The 16665-nt window shown below is 38.2% G+C and overlaps 2 protein-coding genes across 2 annotated transcripts; both read left to right on the top strand.

Moving 5' to 3' along the window:
- Positions 1-2582: 2582 nt before the first annotated feature.
- LOC149010573 (uncharacterized) lies at positions 2583-5688 on the top strand. Its single transcript, XM_089164280.1, has 2 exons — positions 2583-4864; positions 4960-5688. The coding sequence occupies exons 1-2, from the start codon at positions 2792-2794 to the stop codon at positions 5389-5391; spliced, it is 2505 nt and encodes an 834-aa protein (XP_089020406.1). The 5' UTR covers positions 2583-2791; the 3' UTR covers positions 5392-5688.
- Positions 5689-10923: 5235 nt separating this feature from the next.
- Positions 10924-12668, top strand: LOC149010572 (uncharacterized). Its single transcript, XM_089162451.1, has 2 exons — positions 10924-12525; positions 12615-12668. Exons 1-2 carry the CDS (start codon positions 10924-10926, stop codon positions 12666-12668), a joined length of 1656 nt encoding a protein of 551 aa, XP_089018577.1.
- Positions 12669-16665: the final 3997 nt, after the last annotated feature.

Genomic DNA, 16665 nt, shown 5'->3' with positions numbered 1-16665 from the left:
CGGATAATAGTTGGTAAGAAAGGGGTATACCATATCCGCATCCTATTAATAATCGGACGGATTCGGATACCCCTAAATAGATGCGGATGCGGATGCGGATTTCGATTATCCATTTACACCCCTACTTCCCTCCCCTGCTTCCTAGCCTAGTCGTTCCCCCTCCTCTTATTCTAACAGACCTCTCCCTCCTCCCAAATTGGGTATCTCTAATTTACTTTGAAGTTTGGTCAGCCTTGTTGTCAAACTTATCTTAATTTCCCTTAAGCTTGAATAGGGTCCTAGTTCAAAATTTTGGCTATATGGCTGGCTGGGTTAATGTGTAATTATGTTTACGCCCAAGTCGCAACAGTCTCATTGTCCTTGTTTGGCAAATATGCACTCCTTCCACCTTATCCTTGCAAGTCAAGTTGACTCAGTCAACCCCAAACACCCAGAACAAACAGTAAACAAGAGCAGGAAAACAGTTGACTTCTAAGACTGTTGAGTAACTCACCAATCGCACTAGAAACTTTGAAAACAAGAATTGTCAGTGGGGAAGAAGGAAATTGAATCCTTATTTCAAATATAAATACTACACAGAAAAAGAAATGAAGAACACATCTTATGTAAAGAAAATCACGTAAGATCAGCAATTTCTGCTTACAATCACCACCAAATAGGTCTAGCAACTTCATCCCAACTAAATCTCCTACAAATTCTACCATTCTTTTTATGATTCATAGTTTTCGTTATTCATTCTTCTCTTACGACAAATTGCAGAAGATTGGAACATCTACACCGGTTATTGAGAGATTTACAGAGATATTGAACTGGAAGAGAACCACAAGAAGCAGAAATTTTTGTCTATATTGTTAGGGTTAGGGTTTAAGCACGAGGTTGCTTAAAGCATTACACCCTGAGTATCTAGTTTGGAATACTCAGACCGCTTGCTTCAGCTAGTATTTATAGTATAAATACTGAATTCTATTGGTAATTAGATTATCTTACAAAGACCCATTCCACCGTTAGATCGTAACTAATCTGATGGCTCATATTAGAATATAAGTTGAGTATGACTCAAATACCTCAACATATACTATCTAAAAATTAATTAAGAAACAGAATTCCCTTTGAGTTGCGGGGATTCCTGGTGCAACTCCTCCACCCCCCTTCATCTTGCTATCTCCTTATGACAAGACGGATCAAGTACTGGAAACTGATAATACAAACCAAAAAAAAATTCTAAATTATCGAAGGTTTGACATCATCAAAATTGATAATAGTGAAACCAGCTATTTATGACGAGGTCATTACATAGTTACACCCTTAGTGTTTAGCAAGAGATTATGTCATTAAGTTTTGGCAAACAATTTTTGGTCATGGATTAAGAGAACCTAACCATTAACGTGTAGGAAGACTAAGTCTTTCAAAGACTAATAAGAATACTCCAAAAAATGATGGGAAAATGAAGCTCGAAAGCAACTCCTCAACCTTTCTTTCCGGTAATAAGAATGTTCAAAGAAAAAAAAGGAAAGAGTCTGAAAGATCCAAAAGATGAAAAAAAAAAATCTTTTCTAGTATGCCTTGATGAGAATGAAACTCTTTAATCTTGACGAGGTCATTAAATTTTTTCACCTTTGAAGACAGAAAATTATTTTTTCATTTAAATGATTTTAATTATTTGCATGTAATTTCATTTAAATATATACTTCAAAAGTCAACCTTACTTCAAACAAATCCGTTATGTGTAAGAAGTCAAAGGGAGGGAAAAAAAGAAAAAAAAAAAGGAAAAAAAGGGAAAAAGTTCGTAGAAAGAGAATGTAGCTTAATATCTAAAAGCTCAGATACAGAAGAGTACAAAATTGTCAAGCGAAAATTTCTTACATGATTATATTATATGGAAATCGCAATATTTCTTCATCTTGGTTTGTCCAAGTGTGAGAAATCTCTACTCCCTCCAACCAATCATTGCAAGTCAACTTACATAAGCAAGTAAAAACACAAAGACCAACCAATTTTGAGGAGATCATTAATTTTTGCACCCTTTGAAGACAGAATTTTTTTTTCTTCTTTTAAATGATTTTTATTATTTGCATGTAATTTCATTTAAACATATACTTTAGAACCGTGAGGGACTCCAAAACCCAACCTTCTACTTAGAATAAATCAATATCGTATAAGAAGTCAAAGAGAGAAAGTACATAAATATAGCTTCCGTTACTTGTAAAAGTTAAACAGGGAGAAAGTACGTAGAAAGAGAATATAGCTTACACGGAGAAAGTACGTAGAAATAGAATATAGCTTTTGTTACATGTAAGAAGTCAAACAAGGAGAAATACCTTCCATGTAGCTTAATATCTAAAAGCTAAATTATCATTTTACCTGTGAAAAATGTTTATGTTTATATGGAAATCGCAATAGTCCTATTTGTCCAGATGTGACAAATCTGCTCTATTCCCTCCAAAAACCAACATTACCAAGTAAAACACAAGACCCCCCATCAGTAGGGTAGGATGACATAGACAACTGTTGAATTACGTACCCACCATTTGCATTTGAAATTTCTTGGAAAACAAGAATTGTCAGCAGGAAGGAAATTAAATCCTGTTTCAAGTATAAAAACAACACAGAAAGAAATGAAGAACACATCTTGTGAAAGGTAAATCAGAAAGATGAGCAATTTCTGATTTCAATCACCACCATATAGGTCTATCAATTTCATTCCAATTCCCAGCACATCCCAACTAAATCTCCTGCAAAAGCTTTCAGTTGGTAGTTCAAGTTGATCTTGAAATTTCTGGCCTTTGGCAACATGGATCATCATAGTCCACAACCTAAAGGAAGCGACGGGAATATAATGTTGCAGATTGGTGAAATCATGGTTGAACCAGATGATCAACTGGGAAGGAGAGGCAGCAACAACGTACACCGTGGTTCTTCATCAAAACTAACTGTTGATGCACCAGAGAAGAAGCTGACTCTATTCGCTCTTCAACTTGCTCTTCTGGAGAAATTGGCAACTGCTTTAGGAGCAATGGGATTCATCTGGGCAACCGTTGTTCTTCTTGGTGCTTATGCCGTTGACATACAATCAATTGATTTCTGGTTCATCACCGCCATACTCATAGTCGAAGCCGCAAGAATCTTCAGCCGCAGTCATGAGATTGAATGGCAACATCAATCTACATGGACGATTGCAGATGCTAGCGTTCACAGTTACGAAGCCCTGAAATCGAGCTCAAATTTTGTGGGTCGAATCATAAGAGGAATTAGCGGGTCAATCTCTGATTGTCCGTCACAAACCAGCAAAAAACCCAAAGAGAAGACGGACGAGGCAATACCCAACAATCATTTAGCTCCTACACGTAGCAGGGAAGTCAAAGAGAAGATCGAAGAAGACGGTATCAACAACCCCTCCAGACGAACATGGAAATCATCAGAAGTTCCCCTGCTTCCGTATATAGGTTGGGCTTTTCTATCTAAGAACATCAGCAGGTTATTTTATTGGTTGCAGTTCTTGACAGCCTTGGCTTGTATGGGGCTTTCAATAACAAGGCTCGTTCAGCTGAGCTTTGATAAAGGAATTCCATCTCAGGGAGAAACTAAAAACCAGAAATCTGCTCTGTATATTTTTTATGGATTGGCCTTGGCCGAAGCTTTCTTCTCCCTGTTAGGGAAAGCCTACTGGGAATGGACGATTACGCATCGGAAGCTGCTGGAAGAGGTGGACAAGGACTGCGACATTGGAATGATTTCCCTCAGAAGATTCTTCTATGATGCCTATGCCGAATGTATTAACCACAGCATCTTTGGTGGGCTGAAGCTAGATTTGGTTACTTTTGCTATGGAGCTTTTAGCCTCTCTATCCAGGGACGAGCAGCTAATTGGGGCTGGAATTCTTCAGAAGTTTTCAACAAATCCCAACTTCTCTTATGACACACTGCTGAAGATTGGAACAAATACACCGGTTATTGAGAGATTGATAGAGATGTTGAACTGGAAGAGCCCACAGGAAGCAGAGATCAGGCGAGCAGCTGCAGAGATCTTGTCTATATTATCTGGAAAGAAGCAGAATTCCCTTCGAGTTGCAGGGATTCCTGGTGCAATGGAATCTATTTCATCGCTGATCCACGCCAAACGTAGCTCCAATGGCATGTTTGATGAAATAGGAGAGAAAGTGCCTACCTACGATAAAGAAAATTATGAGTACTCTGCATTTAGCGTATTGGGTCTCACCATTCTCAAGAATCTAGCACGAGATCACGATAATTGTGATAAGATCGGTAAAACGAGAGGCCTTCTGCTCAAATTTGTTGACCTAACACATACCGGAGAGGAGCTGCTGAAGAACAGCCATGACACAAACCATAGAATAGTGGCACTGAAACTATCAATGCAAGTACTGAAGTTGCTGGTAAGAACATCCGGTAGTGTGGGCAAGCATCTCAGGCGCGAGATTGTCGAGATCGTTTTTACAATAAGCAACATTAGAAAAATTCTCAGACTTGGTGGGAAATTCCCAAAGCTTCAGCGTCTTGGAATCAAGATTGTGACTAGTTTGAGCTTCGATGTTGAGGCGAGAGAGAAAATTGGAAGCACAGGCGGTTTTCTTAAATTATTGTTCCAGATTTTCTTCCAAAAGCCAAATCCTGAAGAAGAGAACAAACTTGGGGTTTCAGCAGGGGAGGCAATTGCAGTGCTTGCAATGGAGAGCGAGAAAAACTGCTCGAGGATATTGGATCTGAAGGAATTGGAAGCGCTGATCCGCTCAATAAAAAATGAAGAGCTTCGCATCAATCCAGCAAGAATTTTGAGGCATTTGTGCAAATTTGCAGGAGATGATTGCCATGAAAAATTAAAGGAAGTCTCTGCTACTGCTCCCATGGTAAGTTACCTTGTTTTTCCATCTATGATCCAATTTCATTTCTACTTTTTGAATCTAGTAAGAATCGTTATAAACTAATAACTAATGGTCAACAGGTGCTGAAAGCGATAATGTTAGAAGAGAACAAACGACAAGAAGTAATGCTTGGGCTCGCGACACAGGTGTTCAGATTCATGACTCCTGAAGAAGCAAGAATCAAGTTTGAAGAGACTGGAATTGACGAGAACCAATTAGCAAAGAAACTCTTGGAAATTTTGCAGAAGTACCCATACCCGCCGTTTAGGGTTCCTAGAATGAGGAGATTCACAATTGAGCTAGCAATTTTGATGATGACAAACAATAAAGCAACCATTGCAACGTTCAGAAATCTTGGCATGGAGAATGAGCTTGAGATTTTAAGAGATACCACTTCAGAGATTGAAAGCTTTAACATCTTCTCTGGAACCATTGGACTTAGCCGGCACAACGTTCCAATTCACTCACTAGTTGATAATGCCCTTCAGTTGCTAGAACAAGCAGATGGGTGAAATTCAGAATCACATCACTCTGCAGATCCAAAACTACATGTCCATACATACTGTGTATACATTTCAATTGATTTTTTCCCCCTGTTTTTTCATGAGGTTTAATTGGGCCAATTTACGCACACCTTGACTACATTCTCAAGATAACTTCTTTGTATCATTCAAATATGTGGCGGTGCACTGCTGCTACCCTCAGGAGATTCAACCTCTTGACCTAATTTTATAAGGCTTTAACCTTTTGCTAATTGAGCCAATCCATTGAGTTTTGCCTCAATTTATTCTTGTACATTCATTTGAATCTTTTTCTCTTGTATGCAATTAAAATTTAATTGATTCTTTATTGTAGTGACATTGCAAGGTTGTTCTACCCATAATAATACTAATTAAAAAGAAATTTTGTTCTTGTAAGATAAATATATTGTAATAAGGTGAAAGCAAGGACTATTCTCCTCCAACATCACACCCCCCCCCCCCCAACCCACCTTTGGCCACCACCCCTTCTTTAAACCTCTCGGACTCTTCTCCATCCACCCGCCTCGTTCACTCTCTTCGCCTCATCTACCCTTCAGCCACAGTCTGGACTGCCCCTTCACCATGTCCTCACTCTCTGGTTTATGGTGAAACTACATTTTTTGTCTAGCGAGTGCTCTAAATGATGAAACTTCTCAATGGAGTAGCTATATTGTTGGTCACTTCCTTGGCTCTCGTCCCCACTTTCACATTGTGATGTCGTCCCTATCTAAACAATGGAAGCCTTCAAAAGTAATGGAAATCTTCCTACTCAACCATATGTTCTTGTCCGTGTTCTGGAAAGTTAGAAAATTTCAGTTTTTGCTTTCATCCTTCTTGTGCTGTATATTACCTTCGTATCTCCTCAGCAAGTATAATCTATTGGAGTGTTAGCCTTCAAATCTAAGGAGTTGTTGTATCTTGAAGGTGAGGACGCCAATGTCAAACCCAGTCTGCACTTAAGGGGGTGTTCAAATACCTTAAGGAAATGTACTGTACGTCTCAACTCACCCTATTTGAGTTCGTGCTGTTTTGTTTTCGCATCTTCTATTTCATTCGGGTAAGTGATTTGATATAAGATATACTACTTTGTATTATGTTTGTCTTTGTCTGATATTGGTCTGTCTATAATGTGCCTCTGGTTTTCTGATTTTAACATTTTCTTAATTGTTTCCGACTGCGGAAACTAGTTGATGCGCCCTGCGTCAACAAAAGAAGCTCCAACACATGTTTGCTCATATGCCATCTCGCTTGCTGGAAAGTCTGGCAGTGTCAAGTGGAAACCCTTACAATTGGTAAGTTATTTCCGTTGAAAGTCCGGCAGTGTCGAGCGGAAACACGAGAGAAGAATGAGAGAGGGATTTGGGAGTCAGGTGTATGAGGGACCTTGTTTTGTAAATTAGTATATTTTAAACCCTTAAAATGTAAAAATAAAAATTAATATTTACAAGTATACCTCAGCTATTTGATTCTCAACCGTTGGATTTGTTTCGGTTAGATGCAATAAATGCGCTGCATCATTCAGCATGATTTTAGGTTGTTGAATCGCGCATCTAGGTCGATAGTTAAATCTCGACCAAGATCATAATCCGACACCCCTTGATATCTTGGTGAATGGTTAACCCAAGCAAAATCAAAGCATCTCAGTTGAGAGATTGTCAGAGATCATTTTCACAACAAGCTAACATTTGAAAAATTCTCAGGTTTGGTGCAACATTCCCACAACTTCAACGTCTTGTAACTAGTTCGGGCTTAGAAGTTGAGGCAAGAGAGAAATGGAATCACAGGCGGATTTCCAAAAAAGATGCTATCATTTTTAATAGGGAAATTGTCCACGCCACCTTGAGTTATTTCATAAAATCATGCAAAATTTTCAACACCACCCCTTGAATTATTCAATTTATCAATCAGACTCCTTGTAGGGATAAAAATATCTCAAAATGCCCTTACTGTTAAGAAATTATAGTTAAGTGCCGTTGTGAGCAAGTTAAATATGTTATAAGGATAAGAATAACCTGGAATGAAAAACTCACGCTTGATTTGTTTTTTTTTTCCTCTACCATCTCCAGCTTACTCTATTAAACATAAATCTTCACAAAAGTATGTTTTTCAAACATATAATGCGGGGATAATATTGGAAATAGATAAGTAAAAACTAATTGATACTAATGGTGTTATTAATAGGGGGTTCGACTAACAAATTGAATAACTCAAGGGTGGCATTAATATTAGAGAGTAACTCAAGGGGTGACACTGAAAATTTTCCTAAAATTAATGCCATTCATAAAATCAGTCAAACCTCTTATTACTAGCACCCCTAGTTTAGTTCGTTTTTATTTATCCATTCTCAATATTATTCTCATATCCTAAGGGAAGAAGATGGAAAAGGAGAGGAAAATAAAAAAAATATTTATGAAAAATATGAATCATGAAAAAAATGGGTGGTTGCAAAGGATAGAGGTAGACAAAGGAGTGAGCATTGGGTTTTATATTCAAGGGTATATTCTTGTTTCTTTTGAAAGGTTTAACTTGCTTGTATCAGTATTTAAGTAGTTCTGTGGTTTACTAACGATAGGGACGCCATTGATATACTTTTCCTCTCGAGGAGTTCTAACTGATTATTTGGATAATTCAAAGGGTGGCGTTAAAAATTTCCCTTTTTAATTTGATATATTTTGTCAACATTCACCTTTTTATTTTTTATTTTTTTTATATGAATTTAAATATCACCTTTATTACAAGCTCAGAATTCAAAACGATTCCCCATGGGTAATTTAAGCATCAAGGTGGCCCTGTATTGAATTCACAGCTGATTTTATACCTGGGCTGGTTCTAACCGGTTCTAACCAGCCTGACCACCCTGCCACCTGATAGGTTTTTTTGTAAATGTAAGGAAAATATGGAATTTATCGATTGTTTTATGAAGAACTAAATGGATAATTTATAAAATCCAAGTTCTGAATTTCACTTGTGCAGAAAATTCTTTTTTTATTATCTTTTAGATTACTGTTATTATTATTTGCTTAATTGGCATTTTGAGTTTCACTCAACATGTTTAAATAATTCAAGACTCCAAAGTCCTTCCTCATTGCATGAAGAGGCCCAATACTGTGTGATACAACAAGAAGTGTCTATGTTGATATTGTCATTTACGGAAGGGTTAGTGGTTTAGCAAGAGATTATGTCAGTTTTGGCAAAACATTCTTCACCATGGATTAAGAGAACCTAACAACTGAGGTTTATGAAGACTTCCAAATACTAATAAGAACATATAAAGGAATGAACGTAAAATGAAGTTACAAGTACCCCTTCATCTTGCTATCTCCTTGTGACGCTACGGATCAAGTACTGGAAATTGATATTACAAAAAAAAAATTCTAAATTATCAAAGGCTTGACATCATCAATAATTGATAAGAATGAAACCGTCAATTCATGATGAGGTCATTACATATTTAAACCCTTAGTGGTTGATTAAGTTTTTGCAAAAAATTCTTGGCCTTGAATTAAGAGAACCTAACCATAAACGTGTAGCCGTGTAGGAAGACTAAGTCTTCCTAAGACTAATAAGAATGGTCCAAAAAATGAAGGGAAAATGAAGCTAGAAGGCAACTCCTCATCCTTTTTCCTGGTAATAAGAATGTTCCAAGAAAAAGGGGGAAAGAGTCTGAAAAGATCCAAAATAAATTGATATATATAAATAAAAAAATATATATATATATATATATATATATATATAGGTTTGGCATCCTCAATCCTTGATGAGAATGAAACTCTCTAATCTTGACGGGTCATACATTTTGCACCCTTTGAAAACAGAAATTTTTTTTTTTTTTTAATGATCTTTATTATTTGCATGTAATTTCATTTAAACATATACTTCAGAAGTCAGAACCGTGAGGACTCCAACAGCTAACCACCTTACTTAAACAAATCCTTTACGGCTTTACGTGTAAGAAGTCAAAGGGAGAAAAAAGAAGAAGGGTGAAAGTACGTAGAAAGAGAATATAGTTTTCTTTTTTTTTTTTTTGGTAAACAAACATTTCATTGAATTAAATCGGAGACACCTGAGCTGAAATATCAAATTCCTTCAGCTAGGGAGTGGATAGCGGCCATATTGTCAACCCGGATACTGACTTGGCCATCCTTACTAGGTGATTAACCAACCGGTTAATCTACCTAGGAATAAAACACAACTTACAGGACTCAAAATAGGAAATCAGGTGGTTAACATCAGCAGTAATTGAATCAATTACCCTATTTTTGCTCCACTATGCGTTGTTTAGTACATTGATTATACTGCTATAATCAGATTCTACTATGAGCTTGTCGATGCCTTCGGCTAAGGTATGTAACATACCTGATCTAATGGCAAGTGCTTCCCCCATCTGTGCCGATTGAAATCTTGCAGGGCTCAAACCCATGTTGTCCCAATTTTTAGCAAATGAAGCATCACAGTTGAGTTTATACCACCCAGCTGGTGGTTTTATCTATGGTTGACTTTTAGCATGTCTGTGATGCGTTTGCTGTTGAGGTGTTGGTCTACTAGATTCCCAGAATTCTTGATGTGCCATTTCGCGCGGGTTGCCACTTCTTCAGGGTTCCAAACTCGTCTTCCGAATATGAAATCATTCCTTGGTAGCCATATTTCCCAGCACATGAAAAACGCTAGGCTAGTGAATTGTCTGGCCTGCTCTTTTGGTGCTTTCATAACCTCCCATCAGTTCTTTATCCAGTGTCTAAAATTTAAATCTTGTTTATTTGAAGGAATAAAGTTAAACACTACTAGAGAACCACACTGCACAAGCAATTGAGCAGCTTAATAAGATGTGCTTTGTATCCTCCAGTTTTTGGCAACATCTAATACAGTTTGACTCTGTGAAAATATTTTCCTTTTGTAGAGCTATTCCAGATGATAGGCCATCTGTACAAGCCTTTCATACAATATGACGGACCTTTGGAAGAGTGATGCATTTCTAGATTGCCATGTTGTCTTTTCCACCAACTTCCAATTTGGTATGTGAGAAGTAAAGCCTTGCTGGGAAAAAGTACGTAGAAAGAGAATGTAGCTTAATATCTAGAAGCTTAGATATAGAAGAGTACAAAATTATCAAGCGAAAATTTCTTACATGTTTATGTTTACATGGAAATCGCAATAGTCCTATTTGTTCGAGTGTGACAAATCTCTACTCCCTCCAACCAATCATTGCAAGTCAACCAACATTACCAGGTAAACAACTGTTGAATTACGTGCCAACCAGTAGCACTAGAAAATTGGAAAACCAGAATTGTCAGTAGGGAGGAAGGAAATTAAATCCTTATTTCAAGCATAAATACAACACAAAGGAAGAAATGAAGAACACATCATGTGAAAGGAAAATCAGAAAGATGAGCAATTTCTGATTTCAATCACCACCATATAGGTCTATCTATTTCATCCCAATTCCCAGCTCATCCCAACTAAATCTCCTGCAAAAGCTTTCAGTTGGTAGTTCAAGTTGATCTCGAAATTTCTAGCCTTGGCAACATGGATCATCATAGTCCACAACCTACAGGAAGCGACGGGAATATAATGTTGCAGATTGGTGAAACCATAGTTGAACCAAATGATCAATCGGCAAGGAGAGGCAGCAGCAAAGTACACCCTGGTTCTTCATCAAAACCAACTATTGATGCACCAGAGAAGAAGCTGACTCTATTCGCTCTTCAACTTGCTCTTCTGGAGAAATTGGCAACTGCATTAGGAGCGACGGGATTCATCTGGGCAACCGTTGTTCTTCTTGGTGGTTATGCCATTAAACTACAATCAATTGATTTCTGGTTCATCACCGCCATACTCATAGTTGAAGCCACAAGAATCTTCAGCCGTAGTCATGAGATTGAATGGCAACATCAATCTACATGGACGATTGCAGATGCTAGCGTCCACAGTTTTGAAGCTCTGAAGTCGAGCTCAAATTTTGTGGGTCGAATCATAAGAGGAATTAGCGGGTCAATCTCTGATTCTGGGACAGAAACCAGCAAAAAACCCAAAGAGATGACCGACGAGGCAATACCCAACAATGATTTAGCTCCTACACGTAGCAGGGAAGTCAAAGAGAAGATCGAAGAAGACAGTATCAACAACCCCTCCAGACGAACATGGAAATCATCAGAAGTTCCCCTGCTTCCGTATATAGGTTGGGCTTTTCTATCTAAGAACATCAGCAGGTTATTCTATTGGTTGCAGTTCTTGACAGCCTTAGCTTGTATGGGGCTTTCAATAACAAGGATCGTTCAGCTAAGCTATGATAAAGGAATTTCATCTCAGGGAGAGACTCGGAACCAGAAATCTGCTCTGTATATTTTTTATGGGTTGGCCTTGGCCGAAGCCTTCTTGTCCCTGTTAGGGAAAGCCTACTGGGAATGGACGATTACGCATAGAAATCTGCTGGAAGAGGTGGACAAGGACTGCAACATTGGAATGATTTCCCTCAGAAGATTCTTCTATGATGCTTATGCCGAGTGTATAAACGGCAGCATCTTTGATGGCCTGAAGCTAGATTTGGTTTCTTTTGCTATGGAGCTTTTGGCCTCTCTATCCAGGGACGAGCAGCTAATTGGGGCTGGAATTCTTCAGAAGTTTTCAACAAATCCCAACTTCTCTTATGATACATTGCTGAAGATTGGAACAAATACACCGGTTATTGAGAGATTGATAGAGATGTTGAACTGGAAGAGCCCACAGGAAGCAGAGATCAGGCGAGCAGCTGCAGAGATTTTGTCTATATTATCTGGAAAGAAGCAGAATTCCCTTCGAGTTGCAGGGATTCCTGGTGCAATGGAATCTATTTCATCGCTGATCCACGCCAAACGTAGCTCCAATGGCATGTTTGATGAAATAGGAGAGAAAGTGCCTACCTACGATAAAGAAAATTATGAGTACTCTGCATTTAGCATATTGGGTCTCACCATTCTCAAGAATCTAGCACGGGATCACGATAATTGTGATAAGATCGGTAAAACAAGAGGCCTTCTGCTCAAATTTGTTGACCTAACACATACCGGAGAGGAGCTGCTGAAGAACAGCCATGACACAGACCATAAAATGGTGGCACTGAAACTATCCATGCAAGTACTGAAGTTGCTGGTAAGAACATCCGGTAGTGTGGGCAAGCATCTCAGGCGCGAGATTGTGGAGATCGTTTTCACAATAAGCAACATTAGAAAAATTCTCAGATTTGGTGGGAAATTCCCAAAGCTTCAGCGTCTTGGAATCAAGATTGTAACTAGTTTGAGCTTCGATGTTGAGGCAAGAGAGAAGATTGGAAGCACAGGCGGATTTCTTAAACTATTGTTCAAGATTTTCTTCCAAAAGCCAAATCCTGAAGAAGAGAACAAACTTGGGGTTTCAGCAGGGGAGGCAATTGCAGTGCTTGCAATGGAGAGCGAGACAAACTGCTCAAGGATATTGGATCTGAAGGTACTAAAAAAGCTGGTGAGGTCACTCAAAAATACAGAGCTTTGCATCAATTCAGCGAGAATTTTGAGGCATTTGTGCAAATTCGCTGGAGAAGATTGCTCTGACAAATTGAAGGAAGTCTCTGCTGCTGCTCCCATGGTAAGTTACCTCGTTTTTCCATCTCTGATCCAATTTCATCTTCCATTTTTTGAATCTAGTAAGATTTTTTATAAACTAATACTTCACTAATGCTCTAACAGGTGCTGAAAGCGATAATGTTAGAAGAGAACAAACGACAAGAAGTAATGCTTGGGCTGGCGACACAGGTGTTCAGATTCATGACTCCAGAAGAAGCAAGAATCAAGTTTGAAGAGACGGGAATTGACGAGAACCAATTAGCAAAGAAACTCCTGGAAATTTTGCAGAAGTACCCATACCCGCCGGCCACGGTTCCTAGAATGAGGAGATTCACAATTGAGCTAGCAATTTTGATGATGACAAACAATGAAGCAACCATTGCAACGTTCAGAGATCTTGGCATGGAGAATGAGCTTGAGATTTTAAGAGATACCACTTCAGAGATTGAAAGCTTTAACATCTTCTCTGGAACCATTGGACTTACCCGGCACAACGTTCCAATTCACTCACTGGTCGATAAAGCCCTTCAGTTGCTAGAAGAAGCGGATGGGTGAAATTCGGAATCACATCACTCAGCAGATCCATACTACATGTCCATACATACTGTATATACGTTTCAATTGATTGTATTTTTCTTCTTTTTCGTGAGGTTTAATTGGACCAGCTTACGCACTCCTTGACTACATCCTCAATGTAACTTCTTTGTTCATTCAAATATGTGGCGGTGCACTACTGCTAGCCTCAGGAGATTCAAACTCTTGACCTAATTCTTTAAGGAATTAGTCATTTGCTAATTGAGCCAACCCATTGAGATTTGCTTCAATTTATTCTTGTACATTCATTTGATACTTTTGTCTTGTATGCAATTAAAATTAATTGACTCTTTGTTGTAGTGACATTGTTACGTTGTTTCTACCCAAAAAAAAAAGAGACATTGCTAGGTTGTTCTCCCCATAATACTAATAATTAAAAAGAAATTATTTCAAGGTTGTTCTAAGTCCCAACCATTATATTGTAAGATAAATATATTGTAATAAGGTGAAAGCATGGACTACTCTCCTCCAACATCACACCCCCGCCCCCAACCCACCTTTGGCCACCACCCCTTCTTCTTTAAACCTCTTGGACTCTTCTCCATCCACCCACCCATCCACCCACCTAGTTCAGTCTCTTTGCCTCATCTGCCCTTCAGCGACAGTCTGGACTGCTCCTTCACCATGTCCCCCCTCTCTGGTTTATGGTGAAACTGCATTTTTTGTCCAGCGGGTGCTCTCGATGAAGAAACTTCTCAATGGAGTAGCTATATTGTTGGTCACTTCCTTGGCTCTCGTTCCCACTTTCACATTGTGAAGTCGTCCCTATATAAACAATGGAAGCCTTCAAAATTAATAGAAACCTTCCTACTCAACCACATGTTCTTGTCCAAGTTATTGAATGAAGATGACAAGAGGGGGGACCCTTGAAGGAGGGTCCTAGTGGGTGGGTAAGAAGCCCATTTTCCTCCGACAGTCCACTGTGAACTACAACTCAATAGGTAGCACTTCTCTTCCCTACCTCTCTGTCTCACTCTCTAGGCTCCCCCACCATTTTTGGCACACAGAGGGGTTAAGTTTGGTGGGATCAGCTCTAGGTACTTCACTCTTCTTGGACTCCATCACCCAATTGAAGGAGTGTGTTTCTTTTGCATGAATTGCACAAAGGTATTGGCAAAGTCTTACTTGCCCTCTGTGGGTGGTCGAGAGAGAAGAAGTTTAGAATGTTGCTGTCTAGTTGGAATGTTCGTGGAATTAATGGAAAATTTACCATTTTGAGATTGGAAAAATTATGTAGGAAATTCAATCCTGATATTATCTTATTATGCGAACCTAAGTGTAAAAACATCTGCACTATCCACAATCGATTCCAGGGTGCTTTGAAAAGTTATGAGTCCTTACATGAAGTTCCAAGCATGGGGTTTCAAGGTGGATTCTGGCGAACTTAAGTGTAAAAAAAATCAATGTAAGAACAGATCAATTTTTTATGACCAAAGTACCTTTTAATATATTTTAATTTTATTTTGAGTAGGCCATTAGATTAGCATCAAAAAATTATATTCCAATCCAACGACCCTAATAAAAACTAAGGTATGCATGCAATTAGAACTTCTCTAGGGGAGATCTTGGGTTCGCACCTACTCGGCGGCATTAATATAAAAAAGCTCTCTTGAGGATGTAAATCGTGGTGCGCGCAAGCTGCCCGGATGAACCTCATATCCAAAAAAAAAAAAAAAAAAGAACTTCTCTTTTACAATTAAGGGGTTTCTTAGATTCTAAATTTACATAATCAAACCCTTGGGTGAAACCAGATGGAAGCCCAAGAGTCTTCACTCAAACCCATCCGCAGACAAAGAGTCCTCATTGGAGGTTTGGTTCCTTTTCATTTTCATGTCTTTCTTAGTTTACCTTGAATTCCCAACGACCATTGGAGGCAATGAATGGTAGGCTTCAATGGTTAGAAAGCTTAAACGAAAAACAGAGGAGAAAAGAGGTGAAATATGGTGCAGGACAAAAATTGCTTGTCCTCATTAATTGCTCTTGATTTTATCTATAAATCGCTCTCTCTTCTCCTTATTCTCTCACCATCTTATCTTTTCAAATCCTCTTTGTTTCTTTTTCTTGGCGACTCTGCAACAAAACCCAGGTGGGTTTTCTTTAATGATGGAGCTTGGAATCCCATGGCTTATGAGAAACGTGATATGGGTTTTCATCATTAGCTTAAGCATCTTTGAAATTCCAACAAAAGTACTACCACCAGCGTCGAAGGTGGTGGTTTTGGCTCTTTTTGGTGGCTTGTTTAACTGATTCACGCTATTGCAATCACACAAAGATATCAACAACTTTGATGGGTTTAAGTGAGGATTATTGGGCTTCCATCTGTTTCCACCCAACGGTCTGATCGTGTAAATTTAGTATCTAATAAACCCCTTGATTGTTATAATAATAATAATAATTAAAAAAAAAAAAAAAGAAGAAGAAGAAGTTATAATTATCATAAAATTAAAATTCAAGGGTACTTTAGTCATAAAAATTTGATTTGTCCCTACATTGATTTTTTTGAAAACCTCAGAGGAGACAAATGCAAAACAATATCTTTTTTGGATTAAAGGTGACCTGAATCAAACCTCAGGAGGTCTCAGATGAAAATTATCCCTTTTTTTTAATGAAATTTTGATCTTCCTAATAAACCCTAAGTCCAAAATAACTCTCTTAACATAACTTAGGTGAGTCTAATGATGTGATGGACATAATTAATGAATGAGTGCAAATACATAGGGGTGGATGGTGTCCTAAATCCTAGGTGCACTCTTTCTCTGTGAACTTGATTGATCTTTCATCTTGATTCTTCAATCTTCTCCCAGTCTTCAAGCATCAAGTCTTCATACCCAAATTTGATTGGGCCTTCACTTGTGTTTTGGACATCCATTTTGGATTGGACGTTCAAAGTTTATTTTTGACTTGGGCCAGCATGACCTAACCCTGCCACATAATAGGTTTTCTGTAAATGTAGAAAAGCTATGGAATTATGGATTGTTTTATGATGGATTAAATCAATGAGTCATGAAGTACTAAGTTTTGAATTTAGGTCATTTCATTTGTAGAGATAATTTTTTTTTCTTCTCTTTTAAATTATTATTATTATTATTATTAGCTT

The sequence above is a fragment of the Hakea prostrata genome, chromosome 7 (genome assembly GCF_041222555.1).
Source record: "Hakea prostrata isolate BN-2017 chromosome 7, UWA_Hpros_2, whole genome shotgun sequence".
NCBI lineage: Eukaryota > Viridiplantae > Streptophyta > Magnoliopsida > Proteales > Proteaceae > Hakea > Hakea prostrata.
This window is presented reverse-complemented; position numbering and strand designations above follow the sequence as displayed.